This window comes from Neopsephotus bourkii, unplaced genomic scaffold (assembly GCF_033783945.1).
Source record: "Neopsephotus bourkii isolate Nb327-2 ecotype Australia unplaced genomic scaffold, CSIRO-AGI_Nbou_v1 NB_1780, whole genome shotgun sequence".
NCBI classification, from domain to species: Eukaryota; Metazoa; Chordata; class Aves; order Psittaciformes; family Psittacidae; genus Neopsephotus; species Neopsephotus bourkii.
The window spans coordinates 1,751,244-1,767,191 of record NW_026902254.1 but is presented as its reverse complement, the minus strand read 5'-3'; the positions used below and the strand labels follow the sequence as shown (position 1 = coordinate 1,767,191).

General features: G+C 37.3%; 1 protein-coding gene across 4 annotated transcripts in view; it reads left to right on the top strand.

Moving 5' to 3' along the window:
• The window catches only part of SLC2A9 (solute carrier family 2 member 9), a 119,349-nt gene that overhangs the window by 62,688 nt on the left and 40,713 nt on the right, over nt 1–15,948 (top strand). For all 4 annotated transcript variants that reach the window (XM_061379639.1, XM_061379638.1, XM_061379637.1 and 1 more), the window contains 2 exons: nt 2,054–2,241; nt 7,081–7,191. In XM_061379639.1, coding sequence (XP_061235623.1) covers nt 2,054–2,241; nt 7,081–7,191 — 299 coding nt within the window. The remainder of the gene's footprint in view (nt 1–2,053; nt 2,242–7,080; nt 7,192–15,948) is intronic.

Sequence of the window (15,948 nt, the reverse complement as noted above, 5' to 3'; positions counted from 1 at the left end):
CTTTTTACTTGACTGCACCTATATTTTTTACTGCTGAGGAATCTAAGGACAGGCAAAATAGAGAAAATTGTGCACTGACCTAATTTACGCTGATAAACCAGATGCTTAAAAATGCAAGAGAATCTTTCCTAAGATGACTATGGTGATAGAAATATATCATCTTTATCTGAACTTCTCTTTATCAGGGATATATACTGAGTAAAGCGTAATTTAAGCATGAGACACTGGCTTTAAAATAACAAAGGCACACATTATTCTAATTTTATATTTCTCATCAGTTTCTTTAAACACATCACACTCATTTTAATGAGTGTTTAGCATGTCATTTAACAATAAATGAGCACTGGCCCAAGGGTGAAACTCAGTAACTTAAATTCTCGGTTCTGAGGTCTGAATTAGTTAACTCATTTCTGACTCTAAGGCCTGCATGAAAAGATAAATCTCATGTTGTTTCTGAGAGATTTAAAAATTCCGACCTCTCCTCTCCCAAGGGAGAAACTGGGTATCAGAATAAATTAATGTTATGTATTGGCTCAACACCCAGAGGTGGTCAGTGTTCATCCCTTAAGAAAATCGTCCTTCTTGTTAAGCAGAGTCATGTTGGGCCCATTAAAATGCAGTAGAAGTGCTAACTGCCTCTGAAAATCTTGGCCCACAGCTTGAGGTTGTTCCATGCACTGCCAGACTGGGAGCCAGGCAGAATGCGCAGCATTGAGCATTCACCAAAGAGATGGAGAGGAATGCTCTGAGGACACAGCAGGTTAATTTGTGTGTCCTATCCCTCACAGCATTCAAATGTCTCTACTTGGCTTTTTCACCTACTGGGTAAAGTTAAAATTTTGTGTCTCTGAAACCTAACTGGTGTCTGATCATTTTATCCATGGCTTTCTTGACCATCCAAGTCCTTTTTGGGATCCAGAAGAGTGTATACTATAAAATATGCATACTGAAAAATTAGAAGGTCATTTATTTGTAGGCAAAGCTATGGATAAGAGAAAAAAAATATATTTGGCTTTAAGGAGAATTAAATTATTCATTTAATAAAAATAACAATTTTAAGTGACCTGCTGTGTAAAGGATTGTTTTTAGACTTAGCATCCTACTGGGTCACAAACCTTGTTTCAGGGATATGTGTAATGCAATTGTTTCCCTGCAGTCATTCCAAGATGATGAGCATTTTCAATGTATCTTAAAAAGCCAACCCCTGAAGGTATGTTCATAAGATTGTGATGAAGGTATCATCAGCATATCCAGTATCTGCAAAACAAGGTTGGTGAGCATACACCACCTCCATTAGGAGATATCTGTTTGTAGTACCTCTTAGATGAGGTGTGAGATGGAAAGCTTTTATTATTCCCAGGGGCAGGATATCACAGGAATCCATCAATGCACAATACTATAACATTAAATGTTATGTTTTTCTGAGGAGACAAGATTTATTTGCTTACATTTGCCAGCTACATTCACTTCTGAGTCTCCAACGTTGATGAGAAATTCTTGAACTGCTCTGGGTAATTCTTGTTAATGTTAACAATCTTGACAAATTGAATTCTTGTCTATATGCAACAGGTAATATGAAGAGTAACAGCTATTTGTTCCAAATGTCTGCCTTGATTTACCAGACTTACATATGTTTTTTATATTTTATTACTTCTTTATGCTATCTCCAGCAATGGGGTCTGCTATGTTATTAGGCTGCAGAAGTAGCCAAGGAAAATAATGTTCAGAACTGCTTTGCTACTAAACTCTTTTTTCAGATTGCACATGGTTTTGACTCTGCATTGGACCTTCAACTATATTATATATGAAATAATGTAAGGGAGTCTGATAGGGTGCCAAATAATTTATATTCTTGTTGCAGTATCTGAGACCAACTGTACAGATGAGCCGGATCATATCCAGAGCAGAATGATACTGCTGACAGAAGAATATTTAAGTTGTAGCCCATGCATGTCTCCTATTTTTGTCACGTTTCTATTCCTATGAAGCAAGTCTGTTATAAATGCACGTAGTGACAAACATCTGGCCTAAAATACATGTCCTCTCTTTATAGCGTTTCAGACCTTCCTTGGGAAAGAAGACGTGTCTCATGAAGTAGAGGAAGTTTTGGCAGAGTCTCGAGTCCAAAGAAACACCAAGTTAGTGTCGGTTCTTCAGCTCCTGAGAACCCGTGCGGTGCGATGGCAGGTCATTACCGTGGTCATCACCATGGCCTGTTACCAGCTCTGTGGGCTAAATGCTGTAAGTGTTCTTCAGGCCATAGCATCTCCCAGGGTGCTTCTTTCTTTCTTGTTAATGCAAGGTTCATGTTGTACCATTCAGCAATCTCTATGACTTTCATTTGTGGCTGTTTTTTGTTAGTAGTGATTTTGTTACCCAGTTGTGGGAAGGTCCATGGAGTTCTGTATTGCTTGTTGGGTTTCTTAAACAAAAAAAAAAGGGAGAGAAACCATGTTGTGTTAACTTTGAAGGAAGACATTAAAAGGTAGCACAGAGCAGCAATGATAGGGTGTGCGGCTTCTGCATCTGATACCCTGATTCTTTGTTTCCTCCAGTCAGTTAAGATCTGGTCTGATATTCCCGTTTGTTCATGTTAGGTAAACTTGGTGTTTTCAGTGGACATTTCTGCTTAAATTAACTCAGTTCTATACCTAATCAGTGGAAGTTCCTGGAAGTGATTTTAAGATGTTTTACAGGGTGTTTGATTTTTGTTGTTTTTTCTTACATTGGAATAATAAGCTGTGCTTCAATATGCCAGAAAGTGGAGCAGAAGAGGAAAAAAGACACAGAACAGTCAATAGCAAAAAGTCCTGTTGACCATTAATGTGTCTGATGACATCAAAGTCTCCTTTTTCATCTGTCTGAGCCTGTTGCATCAGCTAGGAAAGGGCCACAGGACAATTTAGGTTGGAAGGGCTCTTTGGAGGTCATCAGGTCCAAGTCCTGGCCCAGAGCAGGACTGACTGCAGGGCTGGTTCCAGCTACTGAGGGCATTCTACAATTGAGTTCATTAAGTCCATGGGTGAAGAGTCCGCCACCTCCCTGGGCAATCTGTGCTATGTGTTTGCATACCTTACACTGTGAAAGGAGTTCTCTTTACATCCAGAAAGTTCTTTCCTGCAGCCTGTGACATCAGGCTTAGGTGCTTTACATTGCACAACACAAATGTTCTCATGAAGCACCACAAAACAAAACAGGGTTTTATCACAGTTCAAAGGCGTTAATTGCTTGCATATATGAAAGGCAATACTGTTGCTGCTGGAAAGAGCTCTCTGTGGCTTTGTGCATTACAGCATACTTCAGCTTGTTTCCTCCCCTCCTTTTCCCCCCCAGCTAATCAGTGATAATAAGTGTAAATTCTTCTTTATATAAGACAACCAGTTCAAACTTATCTCGGGTATCTCCATTATTTTAAAATTCCTATTACAAAGTTACAGAGTAATTTGTCCAAGGCCATTTAAAAGATAAATGCAATTAGAACGCTGGTATCTAAAAGTTTTCAACAAAATACTAGGATGGAACTAGAAGATTTTTCATACTGAGGGCTGAACTATAAAAACATTTGTATAGGTGGTATTTTCTTGTAATTGTAGAATTTCAGTGCTAATGACAGGCTATTTTGTCCTCACTATGGATACTTTTTTAAGAAAAGATATAGAATTATCTTGTCATGCAGTCTTTCTAAAATTTATCAAAGCATAGGTGAACCAAAAGGACACCTACTGTAAGAAAGACTGTTCACATATAAAGCACATTGCTTTAAAGAAAAACAAGGCCACAGCTAATTTTTCAGGGAAAATAAAAGTTTTATGGCTTTGAGGATATTTGATAGGTGGCAGAAATTGTCTATTATTTCATGGCAGGCCAAAGCCACACTCTCATTGCCAGAGTGAAGATGTGGGGGGATAGTGAAATGTGTTCAGTCTAAAAGAGATACCAGAGTTATTTTTAAGTGCCATTGCGTGGCTGCTTTCTGAACATATGCCTCAGAAGAGATTTCTCTGTCAGGAAATCTGTGTGTTAAGTTGGCTGTTTCAAGCTTTACCATTTTTTAATTATTACTTTGATTCTACTCCTGTGCAATGTCACTAAGGAAACACACACACAAAAATATTCACACAAAATTGTGTTCTGAAAATGATTATTTAAATAGTTAATAGTAAACCCAAGCAAATTATAAGAGAATTTAAGAGAAATAATTGGACCACGTGATTAAGAGACCAGATTTCAATTCCTTGTTTCTTTTGCATGGTTTTCCTGGTGATGTTGCTCAAGTCACCTGAAGCTCAGAGATAGAGGCAGGTACAGGTGTGACAGGTACTGCTGAACCCAGACCTTGGTTTGCCTGACTGCATCTGAAGCAACCTGCTGGCTGTGAGCCAGCATCAACAAGGTTTCACTGGCTGTGAACAATTACTTCTAACTCATTTCCCCATCATTTGCTTCATCTCTAGTGTCCCACTAATCAATCTACTCTTTTCCACAACTATCATCTGGGCAGGGCATATAGGAAAGTTGGACTTCTTCAGGTGAGAGTCTCAGGTCACTCTCTTAGGAAATCACCAACTGGGACAGACTTCTGTAATCATTCTGCTGGTATCTAAGAACAGGAAAGAAGAACATCTTGCTTCCTGTTAAGGCTTTTATTTTACAATAAAATTTGTTTTGCTTAAAAATGGTACATTGATTTCCACAGAAATCCTGGTGAAGCCCTGATCTTATTGAGACATTCAGTTATAATGGCGCACCAGACAGTGTGACCTAAATTGACATAAATAAATGAATCTAATTTAGTCTCTTTTAATCTGATTAAATTTATCCATGACACATATCATGCATAAAAAATTTATCCATCTTCCACCTCAAAAAACATGTTAGAAAATTAACATAAGTGAAAGTAGAATAGTCATAATTAGCCTAGTAAGTTTGCCTCAGTAATATCCTAGAGCAATGTATTTCCTGTTTAATGATACGCAGGCTGAAAAACATTCACTTTTACTGTTTCAAAACGTGTACATCATGTTAATTTTTACCCTAATTTATTTTTATGCTGCTGTAGAAACTAGTAACTGTGAGTGAACCTCATCCTGTCTTTGCTCTGCTAGTTTTTTAATCTAGCTCTGTTATCATCACTCTTACCCTCAGTGGTCAGTCATGCTCTTCTGTAAAACCACTTGTGAAACATCTGATGTTCTGGTTGTTACATTTTGGCAAATTGCATTCAGGAGTTGTCTGATTAAGGTCTGCAATACGAACATCATTTTTAGAAGCTCTATCTTCTATGCACAACTGTTATAAAGAATGAAATGCCTAAATTGCATGATTTCTAACTTTGATTGCATAAATTATTAAAACTTATAGTATGGAGAAACAAAAATAACTTTTATCTTGGTTTTGTGCTACCTTGCTTTCCTTATAAGCTGTGTAGGTGTACAGGAGGTGAATAGGTTGTACTGGGTCCCAAAAAATTTATCAGTGGGCATAAACATTTCAGAGGGACTTTGGAGCTGATCTTGGTTTTGCTTCAGTCAGCTTTGTATCGGCAAGCCAATGAAATGCACAGCCAACACCAGTGCATGCTACAGGAAAGCAGATTACTTCATATTGAGAAGTTTGCTGCTGTCACTTATTGTGCCTGCATCTATTCTGGTGAGAGCTGATGTGTCAGCAGTAGGCATAAAAGTCTTCAGTCAGCTTCTCTTTATGTGTAAGGTGATACAGTTGACCCTTTATTCCTTGGTATTTTGTTTTCTTTTGCTTTATGTTAGATGAGTGGATTTTCTTCTTTGAACTGGGACAGACACCTTTGCTGAAGGGCTAGTTGGGAATTTAGAACGACTTTTGGTTTTACAAAGCTCCTGAATCAGTAGCTTGGTGAACAGATGTAGCATGTACATAACATGCTGATAGGCAGCAGGGGTTTCCTCATGCAACCAATACACTTCCATTCATCAGACAACCCTTTTCTTTAGTAATGCTTGCCCTCATAAAGCTTGTCACATGGACAAGACATGGGAAAAAAAATCACTGCTACTTTTATGTTTAGTACCATCATTGTCTCAGCTTCTCAGTTTTGTTGCCACAGGTAATCAGCTGTGATTTAGAACTTTAGTTTCTCTGATAATCAGTTGTTTCAGTTGGTTTTCATCTTCTCTAGTAAATCAGTTGTTTTTTCTCTCTCCAAGGCAGTCTTTCCTAGTTGAATACTTTTGGCAAACAAAAACTTTGGCTAGTTCTTTGCTGTCACCTGGAGTCCAACATAAATATTATATGGTTTTCATACTATATATGTAACATGAATGGGACACTGATACTTACCAGACTTGTTATTTTAGAGTATTACCATCATATATTCTGTGTCTGGATATTGTCACCACTGGATGTGTTTTTACTGACCAAACATGAAAGACTTCCTGTAAGCTAGTAACCCTGTGCTCCCTGTGTTTCTGTCCATTAGTGACAGTTCCTTCTAGCCTGTGTTTCATTTCATCCTAAAAGCAGCTTTTTACTCTTCATCAAGCAATTCTCACTCTAGAGGTATCTTCTCTTTCTGTCGATAATAAAGATGTATTAGGGTGATGACTTGACTGCAGATGTCCATGCTGCAGTGAGAGATAAAGCTCACACCTCCTGTGCAAAAAGAAGTGGTTTCTGCAATGCCTTTCAGCATCTCTTTCTTGTTTTCTCTCCTGTTGTTACGTGTCATTGACATATCCCTTAAAGCCTTCCAAACCAGCTTTTTAAGTGGTGTGACTCTACCTGAAACCCATTTGTATCAGCTGGTCCAAGCTTAAAGTCAGTTTCTTTGATTTACTCCTAAAGTGAATCAAGCTAAATCGAGTTAAAGCTGCTTATAATTCTGCCTGGGTCTGCAAGCAGAAGAACAGCAGTACTGTGACTAATTCACCTGAAATTTGCACCTTCCCTTCCTGTGTTCTTCTGCCCAGTTCTCAGTCATTCACGAATGTTCACTGTTTTAACAAGTCTGGTATCTGGCAGATCAGATACTTGAACTGAATACCAATATATTGTAATTCAAGCCATAATGATTAACAACTCATTTTCTCCTCTCTGATACAGATCTGGTACTACACAAACAACATCTTTAGTGAAGCTGGGATCAATCATAAGACAATCCCCTATGTTACTCTAAGTACTGGTGCTGTTGAAACTGTGGCTGCTGTTTTTTCTGTAAGTACAGTTATAAAAAGACATTTACACGCTTGATATTTACATTATTGATTTTATTTCCTTATACTGGTTAAAATATAAATAGAATAGTATCTTGAGGACTAAGTGTAATGCTTCATAAAGCAATTGAAAATGTTATTTCTAGATTCAATCCTAAGAGACCAGTTGTCTAGTTTGTATAAAACTACATAGGTTTGCATGCTCTCTAGGTGTATAAAAGGAGCATAAAAAGTCTGTATCTTGAGAAGCTTTGTATGAGTGAAGAGGAAGAAGTCAGGAATGGCAAATATGTAAAGTGAGAACTCATTAATTATTTCACCCAGTAGAATGACTTTACCTGGTAACGGTTTATTCATATCTCAGTCTTCTCGTGTGTCTGCTAGGAAGAGGGCAGTGTTGCTGGAGAAGGCTGAGGCATAGTACAGCTAGGTGTGTTCAATATGGATTGCAGAAACAGCCATATGTCTTACTGGGCATGTTTTACTGACACGTTTTCTATAGAAGCTTATGAACAGTGAGGAAAATTCTTCAACCATTTAAAAATATAGGAGTAAAAGTCTGTAGCTGTGCTTGGTGCAAAAGTAAGCCAGCACTGCTGCACAAGTTTGTTCCATGTTGTGTTAAATTCTGCCATCTGAGGTCAAGCAGGCATACTTTCATAACATGTGAGCTCCTCAGTAGGTCATACATTCACTACGCACTGAGCATAGCACATATTAGTAGAAAAAATTATCCATGCACATCTCTTTTCTTCTTTCCTATTTCAACATGACTATATAAAAAAGAAATACAGTAAATGAGCAAACTAAACCTGAAAGTTTTAGTAGGTGAGTAAAGAGTTAACTGCTAAAGGAAATACGTATCTGTGTGCACCGTAATAAATAAGAAACAATGGGAGAAGTCTTTGGAATGAAAAGTTGCAAACAAGCAAATGCTCCTTTGTGTGTTAGAATTTTTCCTTATCCTCATATATTCTATAACAAATGTATTCACACAACAGTGGACACACAGGGCAAGCATTTTTAAATGTCAGAATAATGGTTTTGGCAAAAAAATCCTTTCCAGTAGCAGAGCAACTGCTTATGACCTGCAAAATGTTAAACTAAATCCAGCTATCAAATATATTTTCTTATAGTCTAGGACATAAGAACTCTCAAAGGTCACAAAGATCTTCTGCTGGTCTTTCTGAATTTCTACAAATCTATTTCTGGTTTTTAATTACAAGGACAATATTTTTAATAGGTGCAAATAATGAAGTGTGGAAATAATTAAGTATGTAAATCCCTACCTCCTGCTGTTTCTTCTTTCTGATACTGCAGAAATGTCTCTTTGTTTAAGACACATGAAAAAATAATACTGATAATCCTGTCAGTGATTTAAGTGAAGAAGACACCTCTCTTTTTGTGGCATCAGATTAAAATTACATGGAGATGACTCTATAATATTAAAGCCATTCTATAAATAGGGTCTGTCATCTTTTCAGTTTCTTCTTTGCTATCAGTTTGTGAGGCTTATTCAGAGCATACTGTTCATACATAGTAGGTGGATGTGTCTGCTTTGGTTCCTGGTATGTGTTTTAGCTTATCCTATGCCCAAGAGGAGTGTTTTTAATACTTTCTCTGTTCAAGTTACTTGCTGTGCCTCTGGAAATGTTCATGTACTAGTATCTCTGCTCCCTTCAAATTTGCTCTTTCAGTTCAAGAGAAATGCTGTTCTGTAGCCTTAATTTTATTTCAGTGAGCTTTATAAATGTTTCATTGCTGCTTTTTAAAGAAATAACAGCATGAATTTGGGGTTGGTATTTTTCTATTGAAGGTTTTGCAGCTTCTGATTTCTACAAGTAACTTTCTAAAAATTCTTTTCATGCCTAAAAATAAGGATGGGCATTTCCATCCACTTCCAACCTCTCAGCTGCTCTTTTTGCTGTTGTTTTGTTTTAATTTTATGTATTTGACAGCATTCAGTATTCAGTCAGTTGCAGGTTTTATGTATTACTCAGAGGGAAACAGGGAAGAAGCAAGAGAAAGCAAGGGAATAATGTAATTTTCCTGGCATTTTTTAACATATTGTTCTTGCTAGAAGAAACCAGAATTTACTAACAATAATTCCAGGATTTCAGTAGATCCTCCTATCAGTAATAGAGATGAAGGTTTGGTCTTGTAAATGAAACAGCTAGTGGGAAGGTCCACAATGAAATAATGTATTATCTCTAATCATTATGCTACGTTGGGTGGTCATGAGACTGATCCTCAGTACAAATGCTCAGGTATTGATGAGCTCCATTAATAAGCCTTATATGAATTCTTAAAGGAAAAGATCAAAGTAAATATAGTCCATAAAACTGCAACATAATTAGCAGATAAAATATCATTCAAACTCTGGAAACATTTCAAGGTCTCCCTTTAATGTGTTTCCTGGGAACAGCAGCATAATAGTAGTAGTGCTGATGTGGTCCTTGAAAGTCAGGTAACATCCCATCCTCTTTTTATAGCTCCATATTACCTCGGATCATGTGATATGCCTGCTAGTATCGTGCTTTATCTACAGCTCCATCCCTCTTCGTCTTGTGCAAAAGCCACATAAACAAGACATTAAAAAATTAAGCACATGCATCATCCTTTTCCTTTCATTCATATAATTTGGCCGCAACTTCTGCTTCCACCATCACTTCGTAGTTTACTTCATGAGGTACCTGTGTTGTAGCATTGCATACTTGGTGCCCTGGCTTCTCCCTGGGTAGTCAGTTTAAACTTTCTATATGATTTTCGTCAGTTGTAGACTTCTCCACCCCGGTACTGAAGGCAGATTCAGTTTAGAGGACTAGCTAGACAAGTCACTTTGTAATGAGAGAAACCTTAAATTTCAGTTTGCTTCTGAAGGTTTGGTATCCTCTGGAATGAAATACTGATTAGATTTCCTACTCATAGATGTCTCACAGCAGTAAGTTAACTAACCTGATGCCATGCTTTAAGGCAGGACGGAGTAAACCTAAATAATTCCTTGGCAAATCTGTGTTTATTAGAAGACTGTTCTATAAATTCTACAGTAACGGGAGTCCACAAACTTAGTTATTCTTTAGTAAGATTAGTTACTGTGGCTTTTTTGTAATATTTAGTAACTGAGGTTAATCTAATGTACTTGTTGTCTTAGGGGACAGAAAGAACAAATAGCCAGTGCCTTTCTCTGACAAGGCAAGAGGCTGAATGGAAAGGAAGACAGGAGCTAATGTGAGAAAGAATCCCCCCTGCCATGAAACCAGCATAGAATAAAAGGAAATATTATTCAAATTAAACATCCCTTGTCCAATTTTGCCATCTGTAACACCACATTTCATCTTTATATAATGTTCACAGAAAGAGACTAGCTATGACTATATTAAGAAGATTATGCTTTAAGCATTTTCCATAAGGTGATGCACCAAGGTGTTACTAATGTGCTTTTAAAGGCCTGTGACAGAGACAAGCTTGCAAAGTCTGGAATGAGTTAAAATACTGAGTTATCAGTAGCAGACCATAAAAGAATATAGGAAGCCCTCTGCAATATCACACAGAAGTCAAGGAAGTCGGCTTTCTTAGGTGAGATAATTTAATTCTGCTTTGGGTTGCTATGAGAAAAGGCTCTTCAACTTGCCTGTGTTTCTTTTAATGTTCATAGATTTTAACATACAGAAAGGGATTCCTTGTTTAGGGCATGGCACATCTTTAAATAAGGGTGTTTTTAGCCCTAACACATTTCCTCCACAGTATCTAAAGGGTAATGCAATATATATGTATTGAAACTGTCACTGGGGTTAGAACAGGAAGAAATACTTTCCAGTGACAACCAGTGGAAAAAATGGGGCAACAAATACTTTAATCCTGAGGGTTCATAGGAAGCTTTGATATAATCTGATTTTTAGTGAGACTTTCAATGCAGTCCCATGTGGTGTTCACACGAGATCAGAGTCAACCTTCACCTACCCATAATCCCCAGTAAGCTGTAAGTAAGAGGAGTAGAGGAATCATTCTATGATTCTGAGAGTGTAAGAATGGGGCAAACATGGCATTTTCCCCTTTTGCTCCCCTCTGACAAGATGTTGCTCTAGGAGTACCAGAATTTGGAGGTAATATCTTGGCCTGTAACAGGCTGGATAGGATTTTTTCTTTCAATTTTCAAGTTTTGTTGGCAACCTAAAGCCAGTGAATTTCATTGGTTTTCTTACATGTTGTATCAAAAAGTCCATCATGTTGAGATTAAAGAATATAAAACGCAGTAGATGTCTGCTGGATGAAATGATAACAGTGTGAATGCTCAGCTAACTGCAAAACTATTCTTAGAGTGGTTATCAGCACTTCACTGTCATACAAAGAAATGTCAAGTGAAATTCTATGCTATTTTGTTCTGGGTCAATTAATCATAAAAATATCCATTAACAATATGGGAGAGTTTACAACGAGGCTTTTATAGCCAACTGTGCTATCCAAACTTTTCAGAGAGAGGAACTCAAAAGTCACTGTATTGAACAAACTGTAATCAGAAAGAATTGGGAGTAGAAAAGAAATTCCAACCAAGCAGCTTCACAGACCATGGTATTTGACTGTCAGAGTGCATGTGGGCACATTTTCACTGCAGGGTGAATCACAGAGTGTGACTGTGTTAATGCATTAACATTATTACTTCTTAACCATAGAATCATAGAATAATAGAATGTTCTGGGTTGGAAAGAACCTTAAGATCAACTTGTTCCAACCCCCCCTGACATGGGCAGGGACATCTCACCCTAGAGCATATCACCCAAGGCACTGTCCAACCTGGCCTTGAACACTGCCAGGGACGGAGCATTTACCACTTCTTTGGGCTACCCATTCCAGTGCCTCACCGTGCTCAGAGTAAATAACTTCTTCCTTATATCTAACCTGAGCTTCCCCTGTTTAAGTCTGAACTCATTACCCCTTGTCCTATCACTACAGTCCCTGATTAGAGTTCATCTCCAGCATCTTTGTAGGCTCCCTTCAGATACTGGAAGGCTGCTATGAGGTCTCCATGCATCTCCAAATCATTTTATCACACTTAGGCTTTTGGATGGACAAAGATTACATGTGTTGAAGTAACCATGTAGAGCCTTCTAGGACAAAAAGTCTCCTTATGAAGGTATATCTTATAATGCCACTCCTAAGACCTTATAGTGGGACTGTTACAGACTGCATTTATGTAGTACAAATCCTCCTGCATGATATATCCAGAAACTGAAGGCTTTAGAGATTTACATCCTGCTACTGAATATTAAAAAAAAAAAAAAATCGCTTTGAGTAATTTTTCCCCCATTCTATTCAAGACGATCTGAATCAGGCACTCAAATACTGTCATTTGAAAATAATGCCACAGCTTTATTTTCATAGACCATGGTCAAGATCTAGTCTAGCTTTGATTACACGAAATCGACACAAACTTAGTGCTTTCAACAAATAAATCATCAACAGAAGGAGCTTTGGTTATGAAATATATATAATTTACTGAAAGGATATAATAGGACTAAGGTAATGGGATTTTTTGTGCTGCCCTAAGAGTTGTTGCCAGTCACTGCTGAGGGGAAAGCAGACAGTTAGAATGAATCCCTGCATGGGCTGTCTTTGTCATGCTGGTCTGGAAGCATTGAGTATGGAGACCCTCTCATAGTGAATGGAAAATTTCACAGTCAAGTGAAGCTGATTAAGGATGCTTTACTGCAAATTAGTTCAGACTGAGCTTAGAAATTTAGCAGTCAGTTTTACCCTTTGTTGATAGTAATCCCTAGCCTGACACCTACAGTATATGTATAGAATCTTACCCTACTGTGGCATTAACACAGATAAAGCAAACTGATGTGAGAGTAGGGTAGGCACAGATTTATTTAAGGCTTGTGCTTAAGTAGTCAAATTTGGTGCTAGGTCTCTAAATTCTGTACTTATATAAAATAACCCATTTCTTTGTTTTATAATTGCATCATTCATATAGTAGATAAATGGATATACATAAAAATATAAATAAAAAACCCCACAATTTGTAACACTCAGTCTTCTGTTCCTCTTCTCTGCCTGGATGCAAGATACTACACACTGTGTCATAAATAGACATGACAGTGATATAAATGTGATTATCCATTTTAATCCTGTTATTTAAAATGGAAATAACACAGAGTTATCTTGTCACATTAATTCTGAATCTAGACATGTCTTACTCAGATCTATATCCAAAAAGCATGTGAAAAAGTGTGACTGCCCTTTGACATGAGCATATACTTCAAACTGCCTTACAGAACTGAGACATCAAGAAAATCCAATAGTGTTTTCTTAGTATAATTTAGGGCCAGAGAATAAGTGTGGAATATTATCCAGTGACTTACCATTTGGGCTGTAGAACTTACTTACACACTCATTTTACCCAGAGAAGCTTGTCTGATCTTTTTTAATGCACTCTGCTTTCATTATGTCAGTCCCAGTATCTGCAGCTAACTGGAGTGAAAAAAATGACTTTTGCTTTTTAAACTTTATTCACAAGTGTTTTCTGCCAGGCAGAAGTGACTTGTGTGAACTGTTAACATAGTTTGCATATCAGTTGCCTTATTACCGCCAAATATTTGTGTTGAGAGAATAGTGGATGCAGTGCTTTTTTAACACATTTTCAGTAATTTACCATGACTGGGTATAGGCTTCTCCAAATGCACATTTCTGATTGCACATAAACAGGTATCAGCCTACACAGTTGGGCAAATAACTCAGTGTGCTATCACAGAAAACAGATGTGATTCTTTTTTTTTTTTGACTGCACTTGTACATATACTGAATTTCTTGTTATGTCATTTACTCTACCATATAGTATATTTTGACTTGTTATGGGTCTTGTAACATACATAACGTATATACAACGTGTTGTAACAGCTATCAGTGCATAGCAGTGGAACTATAAGTACTTGAAAACTAGTAAATCATCTTCAATTTCTTATGACTCATAAGCATCTTAGTGGGTTTTGCTAGTTAACGAGTTTTGGATTTGTATAATCATAAGTAAAAATGAAGTTGTTTTCTGTTTATAACCCCAAAACCAGCATTTTTTTTCACCAGGGAAACTTGCTGTTATAGAAGACATGTTAGTCCTCTCTTTTCAAGTATTTGCTAAAAATTCAGGGTTTAACTGAGCTTTTTTTTTTCCATCAAGAAAAGAGGAACAAAAAATTCAGCAGAGAAATTTGAGGTACAGATGTACTGTCATAGGTTTTCTTAAGAAATCCTCAAAAAGAAATCAAATTTTAATTAGAAATATTGTAGAGCTAAGCAGCTCAACAGACTGGCTGTTACAGCATCTCTGTGTTTAAATGATTAAAAAAACCTTGTTTGGCCTTGGTGAAAGATGGTGCTTCCTGAGAGGCTTTTCTTTTTTGTGGATTGGCTCCCAGTTAAACAACTTTGATCTGCCAAAGGGCCCTGTAATACTTCTGCATTGCATCTGACCAGCAAAGGCACAGACCCATGTCCTTCCAAACACACATGCTGTCTTTCATAAGACCACAGCTTTGTAATTTATAACCAGGTAGGGTACGTGATTTTGATTGTTGTGCTTGGCTTCTCAAGAGGTTCATTCTGTGTAGCATCCCATTCTGGCAGAGACTGGTGTGCCTCATTCAATTTTATGCCATAAGCAGATGTGTTTTGTTGAGCTGGAACTGGAAACACAAGAGGTAGGTCACAGATCTGAACAAACTGGAGGTGGTTTTAGCCTTAAAATTCTCATAATTGCACAAGTTAATCTTGTCTAATTGTGAAACCTTCCAAGGCTTTATTTCCTAGATTTATTAGTGTTGTTAGTGTACTTAACTTTGTATCAACTTTGGAAATTATTATAAAATTTCCAGCAATTCTGGTACATCATAGTGTCCCTCTGGAGAAAGAGAGAATTCCTATTTATTTTTCCAGTGAATAAAGTTGGTCCATTCCATAAATGACAAGAAATGTCACCAAGAATTGTAACTACAGATTCTTTGGGCCAGAAACCACAGGGAATGCCCAGAAGCTGAAGCATTAAAGTTCCTTATTGCTACTATATTAAATAAATATCAATGATGAATGCTTGGGAAACTTGACATCAACTGAGGGAAAAGAATGATTACACATGGATTTGCTTTACTTCTTCCCAAATTGTGTCTGAATAAAAAAGATTTAATGTGTATTAAAAACTATCATTCTCTTCTTTATAAAGGATATGGACCCACAGATCTGCTGTAACTGTATCTGTGCTTGGCTGGTCTCAGTGAAAACTGGGAGTGCCTCACCAATCAACCTAGATTTGCCAAATATGTCCACAATACTTATTCTCAGTGTAGACACAAATGTATACACGTCTTTTCGAGGACTTGGTCCAAACTGCCCTCCCTTATGAGGACTTGCTTTGCATTGAGCTTTACAACCAAAACCTATCACTTTTTCCTTTTTTGCTCTGAGTGAGAGGCATCTATGAACTTTTTCCCCTCTAAGGGGGAAAACCTGTTTTAATACAAACTCCACCAGCTGGCGCTACACCAAGACTGTTTAATCATGACCACCAATCCAGAACTGGAAAAAAATAAGGGAAATTTTCTGGTATGTCAAATTACATATTCAACATTTATTGCTGAATGTATAATTCATATCAAGTTACATGAGAAGCATCCATTGCCAAAGTCTCTGTCTTCTTATGGACCCATCAGATAACTTTTCATCCCTCAGAGCCATAAAATATGTCTTTTACGTGTGTATGGCCACGTGT